General features: G+C 43.9%; 1 protein-coding gene across 1 annotated transcript in view; it reads right to left on the bottom strand.

Annotated features, from left to right (window-relative positions):
- The window catches only part of bnc1 (basonuclin 1), a 29,560-nt gene extending 7,271 nt beyond the window's left edge, over positions 1–22,289 (bottom strand). Inside the window, exons 1-4 of the mRNA XM_033986617.2 lie at positions 22,041–22,289; positions 9,496–9,598; positions 8,036–8,271; positions 1,466–3,366 (exon numbers count right to left, since the gene is read on the bottom strand). Coding sequence (XP_033842508.1) covers positions 1,466–3,366; positions 8,036–8,271; positions 9,496–9,598; positions 22,041–22,049 — 2,249 coding nt within the window. The 5' untranslated portion in view covers positions 22,050–22,289. The remainder of the gene's footprint in view (positions 1–1,465; positions 3,367–8,035; positions 8,272–9,495; positions 9,599–22,040) is intronic.
- Positions 22,290–25,167: the final 2,878 nt, after the last annotated feature.

Here is a 25,167-nt window from a genome sequence, read left to right as displayed (position 1 = left end):
GTCTCTGTGCATGTCTCACCTGTCTCTGTGTCACCTGTCTCTGTGCACGTCTCACCTGTCTCTGTGTCACCTGTCTCTGTGTCATCTGTCTCTGTGTCACCTGTCTCTGCACGTCTCACCTGTCTCTGTGTCATCTGTCTCAGTGTCACCTGTCTCTGCATGTCTCACCTGTCTCAGTGTCACCTGTCTCTGTGTCATCTGTCTCTGTGTCACCTGTCTCTGCATGTCTCACCTGTCTCAGTGTCACCTGTCTCTGTGTCATCTGTCTCTGTGCACGTCTCACCTGTCTCTGTGTCATCTGTCTCTGTGTCATCTGTCTCTGTGCACGTCTCACCTGTCTCTGTGTCTCTGTCTCTGTGCATGTCTCACCTGTCTCTGTGTCACCTGTCTCTGTGTCATCTGTCTCTGTGTCACCTGTCTCTGTGCACGTCTCACCTGTCTCTGTCTCACTTGTCTCTATGTCACCTGTCTCACTTGTCTCTGTGTCACCTGTCTCTGTGTCTCTGTCTCTGTGCACGTCTCACCTGTCTCTGTGTCTCTGTGCATGTCTCACCTGTCTCTGTGTCACCTGTCTCTGTGTCTCTGTCTCTGTGCACGTCTCACCTGTCTCTGTGTCTCTGTGCATGTCTCACCTGTCTCTGTGTCACCTGTCTCTGTGTCTCTGTCTCTGTGCATGTCTCACCTGTCTCTGTGTCACCTGTCTCTGTGTCTCTGTCTCTGTGCACGTCTCACCTGTCTCTGTGTCACCTGTCTCTGTGTCATCTGTCTCTGTGTCACCTGTCTCTGCACGTCTCACCTGTCTCTGTGTCACCTGTCTCTGTGTCACCTGTCTCTGCATGTCTCACCTGTCTCAGTGTCACCTGTCTCTGTGTCATCTGTCTCTGTGCACGTCTCACCTGTCTCTGTGTCACCTGTCTCTGTGTCATCTGTCTCTGTGCACGTCTCACCTGTCTCTGTCTCACTTGTCTCTATGTCACCTGTCTCACTTGTCTCTGTGTCACCTGTCTCACTTGTCTCTGTGTCACCTGTCTCTGTGTCTCTGTCTCTGTGCACGTCTCACCTGTCTCTGTGTCTCTGTGCATGTCTCACCTGTCTCTGTGTCACCTGTCTCTGTGTCTCTGTCTCTGTGCATGTCTCACCTGTCTCTGTGTCACCTGTCTCTGTGTCTCTGTCTCTGTGCACGTCTCACCTGTCTCTGTCTCACCTGTCTCTGTGTCACCTCTCTGTGTCTCTGTCTGTGTGCATGTCTCACCTGTCTCTGTGTCTCTGTCTCTGTGCACGTCTCACCTGTCTCTGTGTCACCTGTCTCTGTCTCACTTGTCTCTGTGTCACCTGTCTCTGTGTCACCTGTCTCACCTGTCTCTGTGTCTCTGTGCAGATCTCACGTGTCTCTGTGTCACCTGTCTCTGTCTCACTTGTCTCTGTGTCACCTGTCTCTGTGTCTCTGTCTCTGTGCACGTCTCACCTGTCTCTGCTTCGTCGCGAGGGGAAGGCGGCGTTGCACCCGTCCACGGTGCAGAGGTGCGTGTCCTTCAGGTGGACGCTCTGATGATGCATTTTGGCGCTGTACGTGTTTTTGAACGTCTTGTTGCAGATCTCACAGTGATGCGGCGTCTCCGACTCCTCGTCCACGTTCGAATCTCCAAACTCGTCGAGCTCGTCTTTCTCCGGGTCTACGTTCTGCGGCGAGTTCCCGTTGGTCAGTTCGCCGTTGTTCCACCTGTGCTCTGAAATCTTGTGCGTACTAATTTCGTCTTTTTCGTCATCGTCATTTGCTAAGATTTTTTCTGATTTTTCAAACGGCGACGTCGCACAAGTGATCACTCCGGTTTCAATGTGTCGGCCATCTTGTTTGTCAAAATGGTCGCCTAAATTCTGCTTGTCCATAGTTTCATATTCACTTTTTCTGGCGAGTAAATGATTGTCAAACTCCTCCTTCCCGTGCAGCGTCTCGTCTTCGGAGCTGGCGCCTTTATCCATGAGTTCACTGTTTAGTTCCATCGTCTCTTTCTCAATTTTGATTGGCATACTCGATTTGCGCGACTTTTTCTTTGGTATCGGGTCCAACACGCACGGCTCTTGCATCGGCGTCGGTTTTACGGGAACCGACGACGACAAAAGCGGCAGAGACGGCAAAGTCCCCGGCGTATTCGCGAGTTCGGCTGGCGTCACCAAACTTCGATAAAACGGCAACACTGGCTGCACCGTTTTCAGATTCGGAAACAGTATCCCGCTTTGTCCGATACTCGAAAACGACGAGTTTAGCTTCGATCCGCTGTCGACTTGGCTAACCATATAACTCGGCATGGACTTGTGATTGTCTGACATCGGACTTCCGTAATCGTTCCGTTTCTCTTGCGAGTTCTCGTCGGCGGATAAGCTCCCGCGCAAATCCTTATCTCTGTTATTCCTGTTCATCGGCATGTGCAAGCGGGGGTTGGGGTTAGCGCTGTGACGGTTGCGGCTACGTAGCGAGCTAAAAACCATGTTACAGCCCTCGATGGTGCACTTGTGTTTGATTTTGAGATGAACGGCGTTATAGTGGATTTTCAAAGTGCCCTTATCGTAAAAGGTTTTCTCGCAAGCGTTGCAAAACACACGGCCTTTCTTCATCGAGCTAACCCCCCCTGCTCCTATCCCGCCGTTGCTTGTCAAAACAGCACCTCCGCCGCTTGGCCCGTTTCTATCTAGGGAGCGCATCTTTCCCTCAGGCGACAGCTGCGCTACCTCTGAGCTCAGCGAAGGCGTGCAGGGAGTCGAGGGTCCATCTGAGTAGTTATCGCTCGTGGAAAAATCCTCCGGTTCGATTTTCGTGGTTGCGTTTCCTTGGAGACCGTCCAACTGCTTGTCAGAATCCAAATCGGAACCGAACGGAGCCATGCCCGACCCCAGGAGCCCGCCGTCGTTCGTGTGCGAAAGAGTCAGTGAGTTGTTGGCGAGACTGTCCCGACTTGCTTCATCTCGCCTTTGGTTGTCCATGGACCCGCGCTGCTGGTGTTGTTGGAGCACGCTGTTCTGCGAGCCTAAAAACGGGGCGGGGACGGATCCGAGGAGCTGGAACGGAAGCATAAACGCCATGCTGTTGATGAAGTTCTCAAAATGGTGCATGCTGTTCCCGCTCAGCTTCTCCACGTTGGCGGCGGTGAGGTTGGCGGTGGTCCTCGGCGTGTTGCGTTCGATGAAAGTGCGGATGTCGGAGTTCGTGCGCGTGCTCGGGACCAGCACGGCCTGGCCCTCCTTGTCCTGCAGCGCCATCAGTTCAACGATGGATTTGGTTTCTCCAAAGCGAAGGAACTGCTGCAGCGTCGCGATCTCCTCCTCGAACGTCATGATGGCCCAACGGTCCAGAACTTTACCAGCGACATCCTGGAACAGAACAAGAAGACGATGTAATAAGTGAAAAAAATAAAAGAAACACTTAGTCTGCTTAGGACTACTTAAAGATCCTACATTACACAAAACGCTCTGTTCCACCTTGTGATGTCATCAAGTGGTAGTTTTCAAGTGAACATCTCTTTTTACCTTTAGTTCAGTCGAGATAAGAGACAACTCCAGGACTGAAATGATCCAAATGATTCTATAAATGAAAGTGTGTGGAGTTTAAAAACACAGTGGAGCACTTCCTGTATCACCACACGATGACATCACAAGGTGGAACAGAGTGTTTTCAGTTATAAATCTGCAGGTTTGTGTGTTAAACATGTGAGAATGAAACAAACAAACAAAAAAACAAAACAAAACATATGGGCTCTTTAAGTATTTAGTGTATGAAAAATGATGTTGTGGCTTGCCTCTCCACAGATCAGACCTGTTAGAATCATCTTATTGTCTCCAGGGATAGAGTAAAGTTTATCATCAGACTCTTTTCTGGCTCCTGTCGTTGATTTCACGTATTTAGCGTTTAGCATCTTTAGCATTTTAGCATTAGCGTTTATGATTTCATTATCAGTCATTTAAAATAGTGAACTAAAATAACAGTGAGATCCTCTGATGTACGATTTTACTTTGAGAAATGCTCGCGGCGCCGGGGGACAGAGCAAGGTCAGAGCGAGCGAGCGGGGAGGCGGGAGCGCGAGGAGCGAGCGTGAGGGAGCGCCGGCGTCGTTAGCATTGAGCCTGTATCCTGCGCCTCATACATATTCAAACGGGGTTTCACGTGACATAACCCATGAAGCAGAGTGGCAGCGCGGCTAAATAAAGGAGTTACAGTTAGCGCTAATCGTAGCGGGCAGCTTAGCGTTTCATCTCCCAGGTCGTTCTTCTTCATTTGAATCACTGGAGTTAGCGCGTTAGCCGCCGCCGTCGTGTTTAAGCTAGCGCTGACATACGCCCTGGTGCGCCCACTTAGCATTGTACAAGCATCCCATCAGAAGTTATACTGACGCACAAGCAACGTATGTACAAGCTAATGCTAACGTGCTAATGCTAACAGAGCTGTTTCCTGTTACAAAAATACTAAAAGACGTGTTGTTTGTTCTATAAAAACTGGGATCGAAAATAAATATTGAGATGTACTATGGGTAAATATGGAGGGTCGCCGTGGAGATGTTATAGTGATGCTTTAGCTGAAATGTTCCACAGTATGGCATTAAACTTAATATTAATTGTATTCAAATACAGGTACTATATATGCTAATTTTTAGAGATATTTTTGGAATTGTCACCAGGGCTCCATTTTAATTTTACATTTTAGTCACATTTGTCTTTTTCAAAATAAAGTAAACTGGGCGACATTTATTTTAGACATATTTTTTTCTATATTATAATAATAATTTATATATTTTAATCCTTTCTATTTTATCCAACTACAGTTTATTGATTTGTATTTATGTAAACTGTAAACCAGGGGCGTAGACGGGGGGGGGGGGGGGGGGGGGGGGGGACTAAACCAGGACCAAACCAGGACTACACCAGGACTAAACCAGGTCCCTGAAGTCCTCAGTGTGAGATGTTTATTCTCTGAGCCACACGTGTGAAGTACTTCCTGGTTCTAGTCAGGACTCGCTCCTTATTTGCGTTTGATAAATGTTTAAATGATAAATAAAAAATAAATAATGACACATTCTGAACGTGTCAAACACAAAATAAATCCTTCAGAATCTGTTGAGTAAAAATATGAGGTGAGATCATTTCTAAATAAGATAAAACATGGTTGTGGTGAGTAATCCCACAGCAGCTTCATGTGAGGGTCTGTGTGTTGGAGTTTATGATGAGGCCGCCGCTCGCCGCTCGCCGCCTCACTCCGCCTCACTCCGCTTTAATCACATGTGAGCCCGGCGCCTTTGAAACGCATAACCATGTTTAATATTTGATCACACGGCATGAACTGAGCGCCTGTCGAGGATTCTGACTCCGACTGGCCATTAGACAAGCTAACATGAATTAAACGCACCCCTCCAGAATACAAGATCATGAGCCGCCCCAGAGGAGGAGGCGGGGCGGGGGGAGGGGCGGGGGGAGGGGGCGGGGGCAGGAACACGCCGAGAAAACCACACGCTAATTATAAAAATACAAGAATTAAAGTGTTAGTTTGATCTGAGTAAATGTCACTCGACAAGAAAATGAACAGAACAAGACAAAAGTAATAATGTGGATCAACTTAAAGAGGAGGTGTTAAAGAGGAGGTGTTAAAGAGGGGTGTTAAAGAGGGGGTGTTAAAGAGGGGGTGTTAAAGAGGAGGTGCTAAAGAGGAGGTGCTAAAGAGGGGGTGTTAAAGAGGAGGTGTTAAAGAGGAGGTGCTAAAGAGGAGGTGTTAAAGAGGGGGTGTTAAAGAGGAGGTGTTAAGGAGGAGGTGCTAAAGAGGAGGTGTTAAAGAGGAGGTATTAAAGAGGAGGTGTTAAAGAGGAGGTATTAAAGAGGTGTTAAAGAGGAGGTGTTTAAGATGAGGTGTTTAAGAGGAGGTGTTTAAGAGGAGGTGTTTAAGAGGAGGTGTTAAAGAGGAGGTATTAAAGAGGAGGTGTTTAAGAGGAGGTATTAAAGAGGAGGTATTTACTTCTACGTCGTATTAAAGAGGAGGTATTTACTTCTATGTGGTATTAAAGAGGAGGTATTTACTTCTATGTCGTATTAAAGAGGAGGTATTTACTTCTATGTTGTATTAAAGAGGAGGTATTTACTTCTATGTGGTATTAAAGAGGAGGTATTTACTTCTATGTCGTATTAAAGAGGAGGTATTTACTTCTATGTCGTATTAAAGAGGAGGTATTTACTTCTATGTCGTATTAAAGAGGAGGTATTTACTTCTATGTCGTATTAAAGAGGAGGTATTTACTTCTATGTCGTATTAAAGAGGAGGTATTTACTTCTCTGTTGTTTTAACTGTGACACTTCACATATTTAGATCCATGTTTCCTTTTATTGTTTTGAAAATGTTAAATTCGCCCAAATCAAAGTATTAACATGTTTTATCAGTTTCACTTTCGTTTTTATCGCTCTGAGTCCAAAGCCCCGCCCCCTTCACGGCGCTATCACATCACAATCAGCGTTAATGAAACTACTGCACATCACACCAGGTTTGTGAAGCTGTAGTGTGTTGTTTTGTGTCATGTTTTTGTATATTTATGGAGGATTGTCGTGTGGGAGCGTGGGTGATGTAGGCCTGTGGGCGGAGCCTCGTACGGGAGGGTTTGAACAGGGCCTGGGAGAGATCTCTAGATGACTCAAACATGCATGGATGATCTAAAACCTCTTCACACGTGATTTTGACAAGGATCAGAGTCAGAACATGGGACAAACAAACAGAAAAACGTTGATTTTGTAGAACACCTCCTCTTTAAAATATAAAAACTTCATCTTTATATAATTTTCCTTCTGTGGCTCAGATCCTGGTTTTTGCGGCTCACACATGTGGCTCAGATCCTGGTTTGCGGCTCACACAGACTCAGGGCGTTTGGCTCCGTCATTAGAGTAAAGTCTTGGTCTTTATAAATGCAGCGGTGCCGAGTGGAGACGTCCCGCTTCGCTCTGGGGAGGACACGCAGGAGCAAAATGGTCTCGCCCCAAACTCCCTGCTCCTCAGAAATTCCTTCAGTCCTCCCTGCGCCCGCCGCATCACTCAACAGCGGCGTCCTGTGTGAGCCGCGGCGTCGGGTTTGGGCCGCGGCCAAGTGCCCGGTCCAACCAAAACAACATGGGAAATGCAAACGTCGGCGTGTTTTAGTCATGAGGAAGATTAGATTTATGTGAGGGAAGAGCTCTGTGCGTGTGTGGACAGCAGGGGGCGCCACTCAGGTTCAAAACTCCAGATTCTGTTTGTTATTTCACAAAAATAATAAATAAGCCTCATTGTCCAGTGGGATTTGAGTCACACGGGTCAAATTCGACCCAATACCAGAGATGCCCCGAGCGTAAACGCCATTAAAGGAATAATACGTGTTTTTCACAGACAGGGGGCAGTATCTCCACAGACCTGACTCGTCCTGATTTCTTCCTGTGGGTCGATCTTAAAGAAAAGGTGTTTGTGAATAAACCTCAGACGATAAACGACTTAAAAACGTGACATCGAGGATCAAATAAGAGACGTAAATGATTTAAATGTGACGCAGAGTGAGTTCAGGGAGAAAAACAAAATGGCGGACACTTCCTGTAGTTTCAGTCGTGATAAGTTCAAGTGTAAATGAACAATTATAACTGTATTTATTGACAAAAATCTCATTAGGTTCAGTTTATCTGCTGCTAAAATTTGGTGAGTTTAATTTAAGAATCACAGGAGCGACTGGAGATTTAAAAGAGTCAGTGACTTTTGTCAAACGTGTTTAAACTTCTGACTCTGAAAAACGTCACAAAAAAGTGTCTAAAAAATCCTCCTCTCATTATTCTGACATTCAGCAAATAGAAATAATTTAGTTAATTCAAACTGAACTAAAACAGTAAAAGTTTAGTCTGATTCGTGTCAAACAAAGAGAAAAGAAAATCACACGTGTGTTTTTATATCGCGTGTAATCGTCCGGTTTCAGCTGTTTCTTTGTGTGAATTTAAAGATTTAAACTTTAAAATAATCCACAAAAGGCGACGGTGTGAGTGATAATCCTCTGACCTGGAGCACGTATCCGCGGATGTAGTCCTGCAGAGTCCAGTCCAGAGCGTTGAGGATCTGGATGACCTCTTCCTGTTTGAGCACAGAGAACAGACGGTCCAGGAGGATTTTGAGGCGTATGGGGACGGCCTGCGTCCCGTACAGCATCAGGCTGCAGATATCAAACACCACGTTGGAGTGAACGATCTCCACTTGGCTGCTCTGGTACATGTGGTGCACCTTTAGTTTGCTCAGGGCTACAACACAAACACAGAGACGGAGAGAGGGTTAGACCGACGGGCTGAGGCGGACATGTCCCTGAGGCCGGGACAGGAGACGGGAGACAGAACAGAGGACGCAAAACCACACAGAGCTTTAAAAATGTATGAGCTGACCACAGGGTAGAGCAGAAAACATCTACAAAACTTTACCTTTGAGCCTGTGCTCCTCTCTGCACACGCTTTATTCAGTTATAAAAAATAAACTTTAAATAAATCTACACTTTATTACCACAGACGGTTTATATAACGGACAGAGCTAACCTGCTAGCCGCGGATGCTAACAGGAGCGACCTCGGGGAAAGGAGGCGCCTGATTTGTGTCAAAATAAAAGATAAAAAAAAACACCTGAAAATAAAATGAAAAAACAAAACAAACCCTCAAAATAACTAAAAAAAATAAATTTAAAAAATAAAAAAATAAATAAACTCAAAATTACCTCAAAAAACACAAAAAATAACTGAAAAAAAATCTCAAAATGGCAAAAAAATAAATAAATGAACTCAAAATGAACTAAAAAAAAAAAAAAAAATAAACTCAAAATAAAAAATAAAAAAACACCTGAAAATAAAATGAAAAAAACAACAACAAAAACAAAACTCAAAATAACAAAAAAATAAATAAAAATAAATTAAAAATAAATATAAAAATAAACTCAAAATGACTTTGAAAAAAGAAAAACACCTGAAAAAAAGAAAAACTAAAAACTAAAAAACTAAAAATAAATAAAAAATAAATAAATAAATAAATGAACTCAAAATGACTTTTAAAAAACCCCACGAAAAATAACTGAAAAAAAAAACTCAAAATAACAAAAAACTAATAAATGAACTCAAAATGAACTAAAAAAAATGAATAAATAAATAAACTCAAAATAAAAAAATAATAAAATAAAAAAATAAAATAAAAATTAACTCAAGATCTCTTAAAAAATGACAGACAGTGGCGGAGTGGACTGGATTTGAGGGTTTTAACATCTATGAGATAAAACGTGTGATTTGTCTGTTATTAATGTTCATAACAGTGAAATAAAAACCCCAGGATCATGTAGAGGGTGAACACACACATAACTACATCTATTTACATAAACAGTCTGTGGGTCTATGACAAAACTCTGCAGTGTTTGTTGCTCTGAACCTCATTTTAATGTTTTTTAGGGCGATATTGACCAAATAAATATAAACCTGATCCTGATCGTCTCACCGTGAGCCACCCAGCCATGTTTGCAGCTGTCGCACTGCCTCCGCTTCAGCTTCCCCGGTTTGAAGCTGTCACAGTTACAGTTCACCAGAGTACAGCAGATCGCCTACAAACACACAGAACACACAAAATACTGCCATTACACACAGTACAACGTGAAGTACTTTTTATTCCAGCGTTTTGCCGCGTGGAGGAGAAAAACCAAACGATGGACGACACGTTTCACTACAGGATTAAACAGAGGAGTAAACACAGGGAGCAGCTCCAGTGTTTCTTCATTCCGAGTTGTGCAAACGTCAGGATTTAGAAACACTTTGCAGATTAAATTAAATTAAATATATTTGTCTGACGCGTTGCACAGATGTAAAAGCAGCTCCGTAAATACATCTGCAAACAGAGATAACGCTTTTGTTTCGTAACGACTTTGATTTATGCAACTGCCAACGAAGATGCAGAAGAAATGAGGGTCAAACTGCACGTCGGAGGGATGAGGGTGACGAAACGGGTCAGATCTGCGGAAAGGCGGGCCCACTCACAGAGACTCAAAGAGAAGAATCGACTCAAACGTGGCCAAAATGTGAACAGTTTAATCCCTGATACTTTGAGTCTCCAGTTGTTGTTTTTTTTATTTTTATCAGACACGTTTGACTCGGGGCGATTCCAAACCCGCACCTTTAAACCCCCTCGTGACCTCACAGATGGGTCTGATGGGTCCGATCGTCCCACAGCTGGACTCTTTTGTCCCGTGACTGTGGCCTCTCTGTGGGACGGGCCTGAGGACTGAAGCCCCTCTGCTCCTCTCGCTCACATAATAAAGATAATCCCATCATTACAGCCGCAGAGCCAAACACAGGGGTCCAATTAGGCTAATCCCATCCCCGAGTGGGACCCCCGACCCCCCCCGCTGGACCCCCGACCCCCCCGCTGGACCCCCGACCCCCCCGCCCTCCGTGTACGTCTCTATTCTGTGCACCCCGCCCTCACCTCGTCCCGGCCTGAGGACATCTACACTGGACCAGTTTGTACAGAGTCATTCAAAGTGTTTTACAGAAGAAGAAACATTAAAATCACAAAACGACAAATCAGAACATAAATAATTTGAGTTTTTTCCCGTGTTATTCACAGAAGCAGCGACGCCACAGATTAGACGAGAACCTCACAGACAAACACCTCACAGCTCAGGACAAACACGACTGGACGAGATCTTTGGACGTTAAATCCATGTGCATTTAATTTATAACAACAGAGACAAGGACAGAGACAGAGGGACAGAGGGACAGGGACAGAGGGACAAAGGGACAGGGACGGAGACAGAGGGACAGGGACAGAGGGACAAAGGGACAGGGACGGAGACAGAGGGACAGAGACAGAGGGACAGAGGGAGCGTCTCTAAACTGGACGTGGCGTTGGCGTCTCTAAACTCTGTGGCCGTTGTTTTCAGACGGGAGCAGACAGACTGGACTAAACCTGTTTTCACATGTTGAATTTTCTAACTTCCAGTTTGTTTCTGAAACGTGTGAGTCCAGCTGTGTCTTCATTCTGTCTGCAGTGAAATGGAGCAAAGGATCATGGTCCTTGTAGTTCCTCTGAGCTGTGTTTCTGGTTCTGGTTTTATAGAAGTTAAATGAAACTGGGACAATGAGGGGCACATGAGAGATATAGACTTATCTGTACAAACATGTGTAAAACATGTGTACAAACATGTGTAAAACATGTGTACAAACATGTGTAAAACATGTGTAAAACATGTAAAACATGTAAAACATGTGTAAAACATGTGTAAACATGTGTAAAACATGTGTAAAACATGTGTAAACATGTGTAAAACATGTAAAACATGTGTAAAACATGTGTAAATATGAATAAAACAGCAGCACATGGGCTCAGTGTGATACGTCACAAACCTCCACATGTTTAATCTGCAGTGACTCTGGAGTTTAGAATAAATACAAAAATACACAGTAGAGGTTTGACATGAGTATATGTAGTACAAGTGTAAATATATACATAGTACATGTGTAAATATATACATAGTACATGTATAAGTACATACAGTACATGTGTAAATATATATAGTACATGTATAAGTACATATAGTACATGTATAAGTACATATAGTACATGTATAAGTACATATAGTACATGTGTAAATATATATAGTACATGTATAAGTACATATAGTACATGTATAAGTACATATAGTACATGTATAAGTACATATAGTACATGTGTAAATATATATAGTACATGTATAAGTACATATAGTACATGTGTAAATATATATAGTACATGTATAAGTACATATAGTACATGTATAAGTACATATAGTACATGTATAAGTACATATAGTACATGTGTAAATATATATAGTACATGTATAAGTACATATAGTACATGTGTAAATATTCATATGACATAAAGTCTTTGATTTGTCTTGTCCCCATATCACCCCCTCTGTCTCACTCTCTCTTTCACTCTGTCTCCCTCCCCCCTGCACTCTCTCTCTCTCTCCCTCCTTCTCTCTCTCTCTCCCTCCTTCTCTCTCCTTCTCTCCCTCCTTCTCTCTCTCTCTCTCTGTGGCTCTAATCTTTGTTCATTCACAGATAATTGTAGTAAATGGAGAGTTTATTTAGTGACGCCTGAGTCCACAGATCTGACTCTGACTCTGACTCTGACTCTGACTCTTTGACTCCGGCTCCAGCTCTCACTCTGTACATATAGATTTCCTGTTGGAGCCGTAGGTTGTGGCTCAGATGCCCTGATGCCCTGATGCCCTGGACTGAGGCTCTTGTTCTTCTGGACTGAATCATGTTGAGTCTGTTTCTCTCTGCGCTGCCCCCGGTGGTCAGACGGTTTAAGGCCTCAACATCATCTAATATTTATGTGTTTATTGATCAGGAGAAAATACAACGTGTACGGAGGAGAAAGAGGAGGAGGGGAGGAGAGGAGAGGAGGAGGAGAGGAGAGGAGAGAGGAGAGGAGGAGGAGAGGAGGAGGAGAGGAGAGGAGGAGGAGAGGGGGAGGAGAGAGGAGAGGAGGAGGAGAGGAGAGAGAGAAAATACAACGTGTACGGAGGAGGAGGAGGAGGAGGAGAGGAGGAGGAGAGGAGGAGGAGAGGAGGAGGAGAGGAGAGGAGAGAGGGAGAGAAAATACAACGTGTACGGAGGAGAAAGAGGAGGAGAAAGAGGAGGAGAGGAGGAGGAGAGGGGGAGGACAGGGCAAGAGGAGGAGAGGAGGAGAGAAAATACAATGTGTGCGGCAGAGAGAGAGGGATAAGGAGAGAGGGAGGCGGAGAGAGGGAGGAAGAGAGAGGGAGGAGGAGGAGAGGAGGAGAGAAAATGCAACGTGTACGGCTCGGAGAAAGAGGAGGAGAGGACAGAGGGGGAGGAGGAGAGAGGAGGGAGGACGGAGAGAAAATACAGCATGCACGGCACGGACAGAGGGATGAAGAGGAGAGGAGGGGAGGAGAGGGGAGAGGGATGAGAGGAAGGGAGAAGGAGAAGAAGAGGAGAGGGGGAGGGAGAGAAGATACAACATGTACACCAGGGAGAGAGGGATGAAGAGGAGAGGAGAGGAGGGAAGGAGAGAGTGATGAGGGAGGGAGAAAAGATACAGACCAAACATGTACACCAGGGAGAGGAGGAGGAGGGAGGAGGGAAGGAGAGAGGGATGAGAGGAGGACGCTCCATTAAACGTGTGGACTGTGATTATCAGTGGAGCTGAGGACACATTTAAAGCTTCACTACGTCACTTTTCTGGGGGAGGAGTGTCTCTACAGAAGAGTCAGTGCTTCTGTCTAGAATGTTCCACATTATGGCATTAAACATACATCTTGCATTTATTTAATTACTGATGTTTTGAAATTTTATTTTGTGTTTTTAATACTCAATAATAAAAACATGCCCCCCTCTCCACAGATCTGACCTGTAACGTGATCAGTAGATAAGTTAATGCCACACAATGGAACTTTCCAGGCAACAATAGACCAATAACACAGATATATGACATCTACACACACACACACACACACACACACACACACACACACACACACACCCCACACACACACACACACACACACACAGACTGTGGGAGAAGTGTGTTGCCCGAGGACACAAACACAGTGCATTTGTCAGAGGAGTTGTGCGTTCGCTCTTCAGTCTTTATATAAAATCACAGTGTGTGTGTGTGTGTGTGTGTGTGTGTGTGTGTGTGTGTGTGTGTGTGTGTGTAGCTGAGGTCAGTGAGTCTGGACCGGTCAGCGCAGAAAGTGCCTGAGTGCGTTTCCATGGCGACATCTAAACCTATGACCACAGAGACATTTTGAACTTTTTACTTTCTCTGCATCTTCCTCAAACTTTGCACTTAACTATACACACTCAGAATATGTGTGAACTTTGACCTCTGCGGACGGAAGCCTCCACACGCCACTGAAGAGACGAGAGACAGGAGACGGGAGAGGAGAGAGGAGGGACGGGAGACGAGAGACGAGAGACGGGAGACGAGAGACGGGAGACGAGAGACGAGAGACGAGAGAGGAGAGACGAGAGACGGGAGACGAGAGACGGGAGAAGAGAGAGGAGAGAGGAGAGACGGGAGACGAGAGACGGGAGAAGAGAGACAAGAGACGGGAGACGAGAGACGGGAGAAGAGAGACAAGAGACGAGAGACGAGAGACGGGAGACGAGAGACGGGAGAAGAGAGACAAGAGACGGGAGACGAGAGACGGGAGAAGAGAGACAAGAGACGAGAGACGAGAGACGGGAGACGAGAGACGGGAGACGAGAGACGAGAGACAAGAGACGAGAGACAAGAGACGAGAGACGAGAGATGAGAGACGAGAGACGGGAGACGAGAGACGGGAGAAGAGAGACGGGAGACGAGAGACGGGAGACGAGAGACGCTAGACGAGAGACGGGAGAAGACAGACAGGAGACGAGAGACGGGAGAAGACAGACAGGAGACGAGAGACGGGAGAAGAGAGACGGGAGAAGAGAGACAGGAGACGAGAGACGAGAGACGGGAGACGAGAGACGGGAGACGAGAGACGGGAGAAGAGAGACGAGAGAGGAGAGATGGGAGACGAGAGACGGGAGACGGGAGGCAAGAGACGAAAGACGGGAGACGAGAGACGGGAGAAGAGAGACAAGAGACGGGAGACGAGAGACGGGAGAAGAGAGACAAGAGACGGGAGACGAGAGACGGGAGAAGAGAGACAAGAGACGAGAGACGAGAGACGGGAGACGAGAGACGGGAGACGAGAGACGAGAGACAAGAGACGAGAGACAAGAGACGAGAGACGGGAGATGAGAGACGAGAGACGGGAGACGAGAGACGGGAGAAGAGAGACGGGAGAAGAGAGACGGGAGACGAGAGACGGGAGACGAGAGACGCTAGACGAGAGACGGGAGAAGACAGACAGGAGACGAGAGACGGGAGACGAGAGACGGGAGAAGAGAGACGAGAGAGGAGAGATGGGAGACGAGAGACGGGAGACGGGAGGCAAGAGACGAAAGACGGGAGACGAGAGACGGGAGACTGGAGACAAGAGACGAAAGACCAGATATATGTGTGAACTTTGACTTCTTTGGATTGAAAGCCTCCACACGACTGAACAGAGACGAGAGACAAGGGACGAGAGACAAGGGACGAGAGACAAGGGGCGAGAGACAAGGGACGAGAGACAAGGGACAAGACACCAGAGACCAGACCACGGATGGACCTGAATGTCTTGACCAGTGATGTTTATGTCGAGAGCGGGATTCAAACCTCCAACCTTCAGATCAGTGGGACAAACGCTCTACCAACTGAGCCACCGTCGCCATTCACCTTTTTCCTTTACCACATAATTCCAAACGTCTGACGTGTCTATAAAATAATAATAAATAAACACTGAATGAGGCTGATCTGTGGGATTTGAACTACCAACCTCAGGATAAAACAGGTTTATGTTTCACTCAAACATATTTTAATGCTCCTTTAGTGAACCACATGTCCTCAGTCTTTACTAAAAAAGTCTCTGTCAAAAAACATGAAATGTCTTGCCCAAGGACACAGCAATAGTATGAACAGAAGAGCAGAAACTGAACCGACAACCATGTAGTTAAATGTCAACTGCTCATCCGACTAATCCACCCCAACGACCACTTTATAATCCTCTGTACGGTTTTGTAACAAAGACCTGAACTCGACTCTGTGTGAACCATGAGCAAAACAATCAAACATTTGACGTGGATTGTCCTGTTGGCTCCATAAGTGTCTTGCTCAGGGGCACATCAACAGTGAACAGAATCAAACCACAAACCGTCACCAGGACCACGTTTCCTCCTGTTGAGTCTTTCATGTCTCAAAATAATCACAACAATCTATATTTATGAATATGAAAGTTTAAATTAACACGAGTTTGAAAACTGATTTAGAACAAACGACAACAACAACAACGACGACAACAACTACAACTGCAACAACAGGAGCCACAACAACAACAACAATGACAGGAGCCACAACAACGAAAATAACAACAAAGACAACTACAACAGTGACAACGACTGGAGCCACAACAAGAGGAAAGTTACATGGTGGTGCTTTAATGTGGCTCACATCACTGCACTTTGTATTTTCTCTCTATGACCCGACTGGACACAGCACTGTCCTCTCTCTCTTTTCTCTTTCCTCTCTTCCTCTCTCTCTCTTTATTCTCCCTACATTCCTTTTCTCCCCCTCTCCTCGTCTTCCCTCTGCTCCTCCTCTTTCCTCTCCTCTTCCTCCCTCCTCTCTCTTTCTCCCTATTCTTTTACCTCCTTCCTCTTGCACCAATTCTCCCCTTTCTCTCTCTCCTCCTCCCTCTCTCCTCCCACTCTCTCCCTCTCCTTCCATCTCTCCATACCTTTTCTGCCTCTTTCTCCTCCTCTCTTCTTTCTTTCCTCTGCTTTTATCTTCTCTCCCTCCTCCTCTATCTCTCTCTTCTTTATCTTCTTTTCCTCCTGTTCTCCTCTCTCTTCCCCTTCTCTCTCTCTCTCTTTTCTCCTCCTACATTTCTTTACCCTCTTTCTTTCCTCCCTCTCTCCTCCTCTTCCCTCTCTCTTTTTCCCCTGTTGTTTTATCTCCTTCCATTCCCACTAACCCTCCTCTTTCTCATCTTGTCTTTCCTCTTGTCTTTCCTCCTCTCTCTCCATCCCTTTACACTGTCTCCTCCTCCTCCTCATCTCCTCCTCCTCTCCTCCTCCTCTCCTCCTCCTCTCCTCCTCCTCTCCTCCTCCTCTCCTCAGAGCAGGTATAAAGTCACATGTAAATAGAAAACAAAGTGTCATTTAATGTGGAATGTCATCATCCTGGTATCGGTATCGGTATCGAGTCGATTCCTTAGTATTGAAATCCAGTTTTATTTCATTTTCTTTCAGTTCATTTTTCCCGTGGTGTTCCGGGGCGCTCCGAGGTCTAAACGGTGCATTTGTCAGGAGCCCAGTGGAATTCAGGGGGAGGACAGAGCTCCTGGTACGAGCGCCTCCCCCTCCACCCCCACCCCCACCACCCCTGACACCTCCACCCCCTCCACCCCTCCACCGAGAGAAACTGACCACCACGGGAGGGCATCTGGACCAGTGTGTGGACGGGATTTAAAGAGACACTGTGTTTTATGACATTTTCTCAACTGTTGAGTTGTATTTTATATTATTATTATTATTATTATTATTATTATTATTATTATTATTATTATTATTATTATTATTATTATTATTATTAACATTATTATTATTAACATTATTATTATTAGTATTATTATTATTGTTATTATTATTATTATTATTATTATTATTTTATTTCATTATTCTTTGCTGTATTTTTGATTTGTTGTTTTATTGTCTTTCTGTGAATCTGTTTTTGTTGTTTATGTGAAGTGTTTTGGACAGATTAAGTTTTATTTTAAATCTGCTACAGAAATAAAAGTCAATTGAATTATTATTATTTTTTTAATCCTCATGTGACGTGTTTTTCACATTTAGGACGAGCTCATGTGTTTCTTTTTTCCAGTGTAGATCTGATAAACTTGATGAAAACAAATCAGTCCCAAAATCACCTGTTTAAACCTAAACCCTGATTTTAGATTCATCTGAGATTAATCTGAGCCTGATCCTGACGGTGAAACAGTTTGATGAACATAAACATTATCTGTCGTCTTCTGTGGAAATGTGTTGGGGAAAAGTCAAATTGACACATGGTTCTCTGAGTCCAGCTCTGAGACACGAGCAGCCACAGCCGCCCCGGGGCAGACGGACACGAGCCTGGACACTCTGAGTCTGAAGAATATAGTGATCTGTAGAGTCCAAAGCCCCAAACCTGAGGACTCTGAGGACACAAGTCTCTACAGAGACAGGACGAGACAGACCTGGACACACTGGGACGACTGGGAAGGAGAGAGGAGGAGAGGAGGAGAGGAGGAGAGGAGGAGAGAGGAGAGAGGGGGAGAGAGGAGAGAGGGGGAGAGAGGAGGAGAGAGGAGGAGAGGGGAGGAGAGAGGAGGAGAGGAGGAGAGAGGAGGAGAGGGGGAGAGAGGAGGAGAGAGGAGGAGAGGTGAGGAGAGGAGGAGGAGAGGAGGAGGAGAGAGGAGGAGGAGGAGGAGAGATGAGGAGAGGAGGAGGAGAGGAGGAGGAGAGAGGAGGAGGAGGAGGAGGAGGAGGAGGAGGAGGAGGAGGTGGAGGAGAGAGGAGGAGAGGAGGACAGTCCAGGCCGATGTGCCGCTGACTCTGGGACTGAAGTATAAAACATTTACTTTTAAAATGAGTTTGAATTTATGAAACATTCAATTAAAAACAATAAAGATTAAGATTAAGATTAAAATAAAGATTAAGATTAAGATTATTTAAGATTAAGATTAAGATTAAGATTAAAATAAAGATTAAAATTAAGATTAAGATTAAAATTAAAATTAAGATTAATATTAAGATTAAGATTAAGATGATTTAAGATGATCCTTGACTCAGACTCGGACTCGTGGCTTTTGCTCAGTTCTGTCTCTTAGCAACAACAGAAGTGACATGTTTCATCTTTAATGAAGCTGCTCAGAGTCACATGTGACGTTTTCCCACAATGCACCTGTCCACAGACTCTGAACGTCCCACAAACACCAAACTTTACCATCTGAGACCGAACAAGAGTCTGACCAAACAAACTGAAGGATTTTTAAAAAGATCTCATTTAAATCTTATTTATTCAAGTTTAAACTCAGAAAAATGAGGAGAAATTTGATTTTTTAGGCTCATTTTGAGTCAGATCTGATTTATTCAAACTCTGAGTCTGAAGTGACACAAACATTAAACTCCACGTTTCTGTTTAGAATCTCACTAAAGGTTTTTACACAAAAAAACTTTTATTTTTAAATGAAACTTTACATTTGTTTTAGATTTTTGTGAGTAAAGGACGCACACATTTCACACACACACACACATTTCACACACACACACACATTTCACACACACACACACATTTCACACACACACACACATTTCACACACACACACACATTTCAACAACACACGCACACACACACAAACATATACACCCCGACACACACACACACACACCCCCACACATTTCACACACACACACCCACCAACATATACACACACACCCACACACCCCCACACACACATTTCACACTGATGTTTCTTCATGACTTCCGTCTTTGTTCATGTTTTATTAACGTGTATTTCATATAAAAACTCAACATCATTTTATTTATTTAGACAAAACTTAAAATAATGTGACATGTGTATAAATGTGTGGAAATAAAACACACACGTCTGTAAAAACATGCGACAAAATGAAGTGTAAACACAAACAAATAAAAACATGAATGTGATGAAATAAAACAAACATATTAACATAAACGTCAGAGTGAAGCGGCACAGAGGTGTGTGTGTGTGTGTGTGTGTGAGTGTGTGTGTGAGAGAGAGTGTCTGTGTGTGGGTGTCTGTGGGGGTGGGTGTGTGTGTGTCTGTGTGTGTATTATGTGTGTATATATTTATGTGTGTGTTTTTACATTTGACTCAGTTTTTTCTCTTGTGTGACAGATTCCCACAGGGGCTGACCACAAGAGGGCGCCGCTCAGTGAGTCTGGACACAGAGGAAATGTGTGTGTGTGTGTGTGTGTGTGTGTGTGTGATTTAACACAAACTGAACAGGATCATGAGCTGGATCAATTATTATTATTATTATTATTATTATTATTATTATTATTATTATTATTATTATTATTATTATTATTATTATTATTATTATTTTAATTTAAACACAGATTCCGTTTGTAAAATCTGAGTTTTCAGATTCATTTGAAGTTTATAAATTGAAGGTTGGATTTATATTTGACAGAATAAAAAAAACACAAACTCGTCGTGTGACCTTGAGTTTTTCTGAATATAAATCTCGATCACTTCAGTTTTAAAAATCCATTTTCTCTGATGTTTTGTGCGACTCATGGACTTTCATATTTTATTTTTAAAACATATTTTACTAATAAAAGAAACAGATCATTTTTTATTCTGTTAAGTTTTTTTGCTCCATTGACGTAAAAATGTAAAAGTAAAAAAAACAAAACAAATATAAAAATATAAAACACAAACAGGTTTGAAAAATGAACAGTTTGAGTTTGGCGTAAATAAAAAGTCTGATTTTTCATTTATAATATTTATATTTTATAATTATTTATAAAAGTGAATCTGAGCCGAGAGTCGACACACAATTTACACACAACAGGAAAATGACACACAATTTACACACAACAGGAAAATGACACACAATTTACACACAACAGGAAAATGACACACAATTTACACACAACAGGAAAATGACACACAATTTACACACAACAGGAAAATGACACAAACAAACCCTAAAACTAAAACAAATGTTTATGTCTCACTGTTTTATTTATATTATTATAAACAACACAACACTGGACACACACACACACACACACACACACACCACACACAGACACACACACACCACACACACACCCACAAACACACACACACCACACACACACAAACGCACCCCCACACACTCCAGACAATACTGCATTAAGTACTCACAAATACTGCAGAACGTATGCACAAATACTGTATAAAGTTTTCACAAATACTGCATAAAGTACTCACAAATACTGCATAAAGTACTCACAAATACTACAGAACGTACTCTGAAATACTGCAGAAAGTACTGCAGGAATCCTGCATAAAGTACTGACACATACTGCATAAAGTACTGATACTATATAAAGTACTGATACTACATAAATACTACATAAAGTACTGATACTGCATAAATACTTCATAAAGTACTGATACTGCAGATCCTCCTCAGGTCGAGCTGCACAAATATTTGGATCAAATTTTGAAGTGATTTTTTTTTTTGTCATTTTAAATTTTTTAAATCCGAGTTTGGACACGAGGAGTTTGAGTTTGAGCGAGAAGAAGAAGAAGAAGAAGAAGAAGAAGAAGAAGAAGAAGAAGAAGAAGAAAGAAGATGAAGATGAAGAAGAAGAAGAAGATGAAGATGTGACGTTTAACTCGAACTTAAACCAGGAAACGACTGTAATAAAAATAATGTGATATTTATGAATCTGCAGTTTGATCCTGTGTCCAGTGAAACAGAACAAGAACGAGAAGAAGAAGAAGAAGAAGAAGAAGAAGAAGAAGAAGAAGAAGAAAGAAGATGAAGATGAAGAAGAAGAAGAAGAAGAAGAAGAAGGAGGAGGAGAAGAAGGACAGGACTGAGGCCTGAGTGGAGCCTGAGGATTTAAGATTTTTAAACCTCGTTTCAGATAAAGTCTTTTCCAGCGTCAGTTTCAGCTCTAAATATAAACGATAAATGAAACGATGGAAACGGTGAAACGTTTGACCTGAAACGAGTCGTCAGCTTCAGCCTAAACACAGAGTTTAATCAAGTGTAATATTAAAGTTACATGGTGAAGCTTTAAACTGAACAAACTGATAAAAGGCCAAACACAAACATTTTTATTTTTGTCTTTTTTGTCTTTTTCTTTTACAGAAACGTGAAAAGTGTTGGATTTAAAACACAAATGTGACAGTTTCACGTTTGAGCTTCTGACGTTTCAGTTTTTAATTTAATAAAGACAAAAGTCGAGCTTCAGTTTAGAATTTAGTTTTGATTTTATTTTTTTTATTTTTTTTTATGAAGTTTTGATCTTAATAAAAATATAATTCTCATAAATTTAAATATATTTGTGTTTTGTTTTTTTAAGAGTCAAATTAAACATGTGTAAATATTTCAGTTTAAATCGTCTCAAACTTTTTTTTCTCCAAACTTTCATTTCAAACTTCACAATTTCCTCAAACATTTTTTTTTTCTAAACTAAAAAAAAAAAAGTGAGACGTTTCAGGCTGAAGCTCGTCTGTGTCGATTCAAACAAACTCTAAAGAAGCTGAAGTTTAAACCCCGGGACACACACACGTCCACACGCCGCCGCGGAGACGCTCGCCCCTCCACAGACGCGGCTCGTCCTTTTGTGTAAACTTAAATAAACTCACCTCGGCCATGGTCACTATCGGGACAGGTCCTGGGACGCGCCGCACTCTGCCATTCCTCTAAAGTCTCTGCTCCTCTGTGCTCCTCTGTGCTCCTCTGTGCTCCTCTGTGCTCCTCTGTGCTCCTCTGTGCTCCTCTGTGCTCCCCCACAGCGCAGCCACAAGTACACAAAGTAGTCGCAGTAGCAGTAGTAGTACTCGCAGTAGTAGTAGTCACAGTAGTAGTTGTTCCTCCGTGCTGCCGTGTGTCTGGACTGTTGTCGGGGAGAGGAATGAGAGATCCTCCCACTCGGAGCACCTCAGGATCCGCTCTGCCCCCTCCTCCTCCTCCTCCTCCTCCTCCTCTCCCCTCCTCCCTCCTCCCTCCTTTCCTATGGCTCCTCTCTCCTAAGTCCTTTCTCTTCGCTTCTGTCTCCTGTGTCCTAAGTCCTCTCTCCTAGATCCTGCCTCCCAGATCGTGTCTCCTGGCTCCTCTCTCTTTGCTCGTGTCCTGTCTCCTCTGTCCTACGTCCTGTCTCCTCTGTCCTAGGACCTGTCTCCTCTGTCCTAGGTCCTGTCTCCTCTGTCCTAGCTCTAGGAACCTAGATCTTGTCTCCTAACTCTTCTTTCCTTGCTCCTGTCTCTGTTTTTGGAGCTCTCTCTTTGCTCCTGTCCTCTAAGTCCTGTCTCCTCTGTCCTAAGTCCTGTCTCCTCTGTCCTAGGTCCTGTCTCCTCTGTCCTAGGTCCTGTCTCCTCTGTCCTAGGTCCTGTCTCCTCTGTCCTACGTCCTGTCTCATTTTTATTTTCTTGTTTTTATTTTTCTCTCTGTTTTTTTATCATTTAAATTAAACATGTTGCACTTTTGTTTTATTTTCTCGTCTTAAATTTTCCTCCTCGAACAAAAAAAACCCTACAATATTTCAAATTTAAAAATACAAAAAGACGACGTCTCGTCCAAAACAAAACTCAAGTTTAAAATTTGCAAAAAAAAGAAAAAAAAACAACTAAAAACCAAAAACAAAACTCCAGATTTGAGTCTGTTTCTCTCTTCTTCTGTTTTTCCTTCTCTCACTCCTTTTATTTTCATATACTCCTTTTTTTCTCTCTCTCTCTGTCGCTCATCTCTCTCTGTTCTTTCTCTCTTCCTCTATTTCTCTCTCTCTCCTGTCTTCCTCTTTCCTTCTCTCGTTTCTCTCTCTCTTCTCTTACTCTTTCTCTCATCCCTCCCTCTCTCTTTCTCTCTCTTTAAGTGACACACTAAATGTTTTGTGAATAGTCAAAGTCCTCCTCACTCTCTCTTTCTCTTCCCCTCTTTTTCCTCTACTACCCCCCTGTTTCCTTCTCTCTCTCTTTCTCTCTCTCCTGCACACATGTGGTCTGTAGGTGTGTTTCCCCCCCTCCTCCTCCTCCTCTCCTCTCACTCTTCTTTCTTCTCTCTCCCCTCCCCCTCGCTCTCTCCGTCTCTCCCCTCCCCCTCTCTCTTCCTCCCTCTCTTCTCTCTCTCTCTGTCACGGGTCGGTCCCTCACAGCTGGAGGAGGCCATGACACTCATCTTTCACAGAGATCTGATCAAAACGCAGACCCTCCCTCTCCTCCCCCTCTCCTCCTCCCCCCTTCTCCTCCCTCTCTCCTCTGTCCTCCTCCTTCTCTCCTCTCCTCCCTCTCTTCTCTCTCTCCTCTGTGGATCAGACTAATGCTCCTGAATCACTGTTTGTTTCAGAGACATCGGATTCTCTCATAATGAGTCTACGACCAGAGAAAGAACGAGCGAGAGAGACGGGGCAAGAGGGGCATTAGAGAGGGGGTATTTAGACCTACGGGGCATTAAAGAGGAGGTACTTACTCCTACGGGGTATTAAAGAGGAGGTATTTAGACCTACGGGGTATTAAAGAGGAGGTATTTAGACCTACGGGGTATTAAAGAGGAGGTATTTAGACCTACGGGGCATTAAAGAGGAGGTACTTACTCCTACGGGGCATTAAAGAGGAGGTACTTACTCCTACGGGGTATTAAAGAGGAGGTACTTACTCCTACGGGGTATTAAAGAGGAGGTACTTACTCCTACGGGGTATTAAAGAGGAGGTATTTAGACCTACGGGGCATTAAAGAGGAGGTACTTACTCCTACGGGGCATTAAAGAGGAGGTACTTACTCCTACGGGGTATTAAAGAGGAGGTACTTACTCCTACGGGGTATTAAAGAGGAGGTACTTACTCCTACGGGGTATTAAAGAGGAGGTACTTACTCCTACGGGGCATTAAAGAGGAGGTATTTACTCCTACGGGGTATCAAAAAGAAGGTATGAAAGAGGAGGTGTTAAAGAGGAGGTATTTACTTCTCTGTTGTTTTAACTGTGACACTTCACATATTTAGATCCATGTTTCATTTTATTGTTTTGAAAATGTTAAATTCGCCCAAATCAAAGTATTAACATGTTTTATCAGTTTCACTTTCGTAGTCCAAAGCCCCGCCCCCTTCACGGCGCTATCACATCACAATCAGCGTTAAAGAAACTACTGCACATCACACCAGGTTTGTGAAGCTGTAGTGTGTTGTTTTGTGTCATGTTTTTGTATATTTATGGAGGATTGTCGTGTGGGAGCGTGGGTGATGTAGGCTTGTGGGCGGAGCCTCGTACTGTAGGGTCAAACATGCATGGACGACTCTAAAACCTCTGCACACGTGATTTTGATGAAGAACAGCATCAGAACATGGGACAAACAAACAGAAAAAAGTGTATTTTACAGAAAAACTCGTCTTTAAAAACTCTGAGGTCCTGTCACATGACCACGTTCCTTTTCCCTCGTGGTCGTTTGAGGCCCGGCCCTCGCTGGACCTCACACAGAGCCTGGACTTTTCCTGGTGTGAGAGTCAGTTTTCCTGTTTCACCTTAACACGAGCGCGTGAACACGGCCTGACAAGTCACGCCTTGTGTGGACAGGAATGTGTGAGCCATTTCACACCAAACCCTCGAACGCACCGCCGTCTAAACTGTACGAGACCAGAGAGAGGCCCTCGAACGCACCGCCGTCTAAACTGTACGAGACCAGAGACAGGCCCTCGAACGCACCGCCGTCTAAACTGTACGAGACCAGACAGAGGCCCTCAAACGCACCGCCGTTTAAACTGTACGAGACCAGAGAGAGGCCC

The sequence above is a fragment of the Periophthalmus magnuspinnatus genome, chromosome 3 (genome assembly GCF_009829125.3).
Source record: "Periophthalmus magnuspinnatus isolate fPerMag1 chromosome 3, fPerMag1.2.pri, whole genome shotgun sequence".
Taxonomy (NCBI): Eukaryota; Metazoa; Chordata; class Actinopteri; order Gobiiformes; family Gobiidae; genus Periophthalmus; species Periophthalmus magnuspinnatus.
This window is presented reverse-complemented; position numbering and strand designations above follow the sequence as displayed.